This window comes from Plasmodium cynomolgi, assembly GCF_000321355.1.
Source record: "Plasmodium cynomolgi strain B DNA, scaffold: 0585, whole genome shotgun sequence".
Taxonomy (NCBI): domain Eukaryota; phylum Apicomplexa; class Aconoidasida; order Haemosporida; family Plasmodiidae; genus Plasmodium; species Plasmodium cynomolgi.
Window position 1 is genome coordinate 1 of NW_004192965.1, and position 1,892 is coordinate 1,892.

The following is a 1,892-nucleotide window of genomic DNA, read 5'->3' on the forward strand; positions in this document are numbered from 1 at the left end:
GCCTATTTATTAATATAGTATACATCAAATGAAGTATTGTATTATGATAACAAATTATACTAGTATTTATAAGAATTAGTACCACAATTATTTATTTTTTTTAATTATTACTTTAATAGAATGATATGATTATAATAATAATTGTTGTTTCTATGTAATCATATATTTTTTAATTCATTTATTGCATTCTAAATTTCAAAATTATAAAAAAACTATATCCATATTTTTCAATATCTGATTTATGTAATGGTAATATTTATAAAATCATAAAAGTCAACTATATATTATATGACTCCATTATATTTCCATTATATACATATAATTAACATGTGATTGCTATATTAGATATCAATAAATTATGTATATATTTAATAAAAATAAATATTTGTATTATAACAATTTTATTTTTTTTATATACAAAATAATTATAAATGCGCTATGTCGAATCAGACAAAGGTAAATAGAATCCATTTTTTTTTTAGCAGTAACGTTATTAATCTTATTTTTCTTTTTTTAAATTATTATATACGTGAAATTTTAAATATATCTAATGATATTTTTTTAATATTTATTTATTATAAAATATAATTTTTTTATTTATTAGTATAATTTAGAAGGTTCATATGAAAAACACAAGAATGAGATAGTACATAATTCTCAAAAGGCTGATATTTATATTAGCTGGTGCAATTCAATTAAATCACAATATGAAAGTGACAAAATCGATAATGCAGATCATAATTGCGCAATTATTATGGCATATTTAAATTATATAGCTCCATATCGTAAATCAATATATGATGATAGTAGATGTAGATATTTGTATTATTGGATATACCACAGTTTATTAAAGAATAATAAAAATTATGATGTGGCGTTTAATTGGTACAGTATCATCCTAACAGGATATTTCCATATGGATTCAGATGATCCACATGCATGCCGAAATTATAAGGAGGAAAGTGAAAAAATAATACTTGAAAAATCGGCTAAACTAATAGAACTCTATGAGACCTTTAATAATGATAACAAAGCATTCACCTGTGATTGCGCAAAAAAATGTTCAGAGTTATATATTAAGTATGTACAAGAATGTCCTAATGATAATGACTATGATTTCTGTAGAAAACTAGAGGATTTTAAAAATAAATATGAGGGTCGTATGGTATCATTTGCTAAATGTACAGATGTTCCAAATAAATTACCCCCAGCTTTAAAAAATAATATTCATATTGTTATAATAATTCCAATGATTACACTAACAGCATTGTCCTTTTTTTTATTTGCACTGTACAAGGTTAAATTATTTTATTTATCGATTAATAATAAAAATTACATTTATTATCACATATTTTATAAAAATTATAATTATAAACATTATACTTTTATGGTTCATATTATTTACCTGAACAATAGTTTACTCCAATTGGATCACGAATAACACATCGAAAGCGAAAAAAAATGTATTTTTTGAAAATCAGTCCTATACAACTAACACATTATTACCTACTTCTGAAAGATCAAGAGGAACAGAACAGAATATAGGGTATAACATAGCTTACAATTGTGCGGCACATTCCTAAGAATGATTAACAAACAAATCCATTCGTAGAGTAAAATATATATTAAACATAAAAATTACACGAAATAACGTACAAATTCTAATAATACAATAATGCAATATCTAAAAAATCGTATGGCTCATTTATTTTTAAATATAGTGTAAATTTTAAATTATTTACAAAATTATTTACGAAATATTTTAATAAGTATTTCCTTTATATTATGATAAATATTTATAATGACGAAATCAAAATTTATGTAATAAATTAATTTGGAATATATGGTATATATTAATAAATTATGTGTAAAAGCATCAAGGAATGATATAC

At 21.8% G+C, this 1,892-nt stretch overlaps 1 protein-coding gene across 1 annotated transcript; it reads left to right on the forward strand.

Moving 5' to 3' along the window:
- Positions 1-431: 431 nt before the first annotated feature.
- On the forward strand, positions 432-1,441 carry PCYB_004800 (hypothetical protein; the record flags this gene model as incomplete). The annotated part of the gene is made up of 2 exons (XM_004227901.1): positions 432-456; positions 618-1,441. 2 exons carry the CDS (start codon positions 432-434, stop codon positions 1,439-1,441), a joined length of 849 nt encoding a protein of 282 aa, XP_004227949.1.
- Positions 1,442-1,892: the final 451 nt, after the last annotated feature.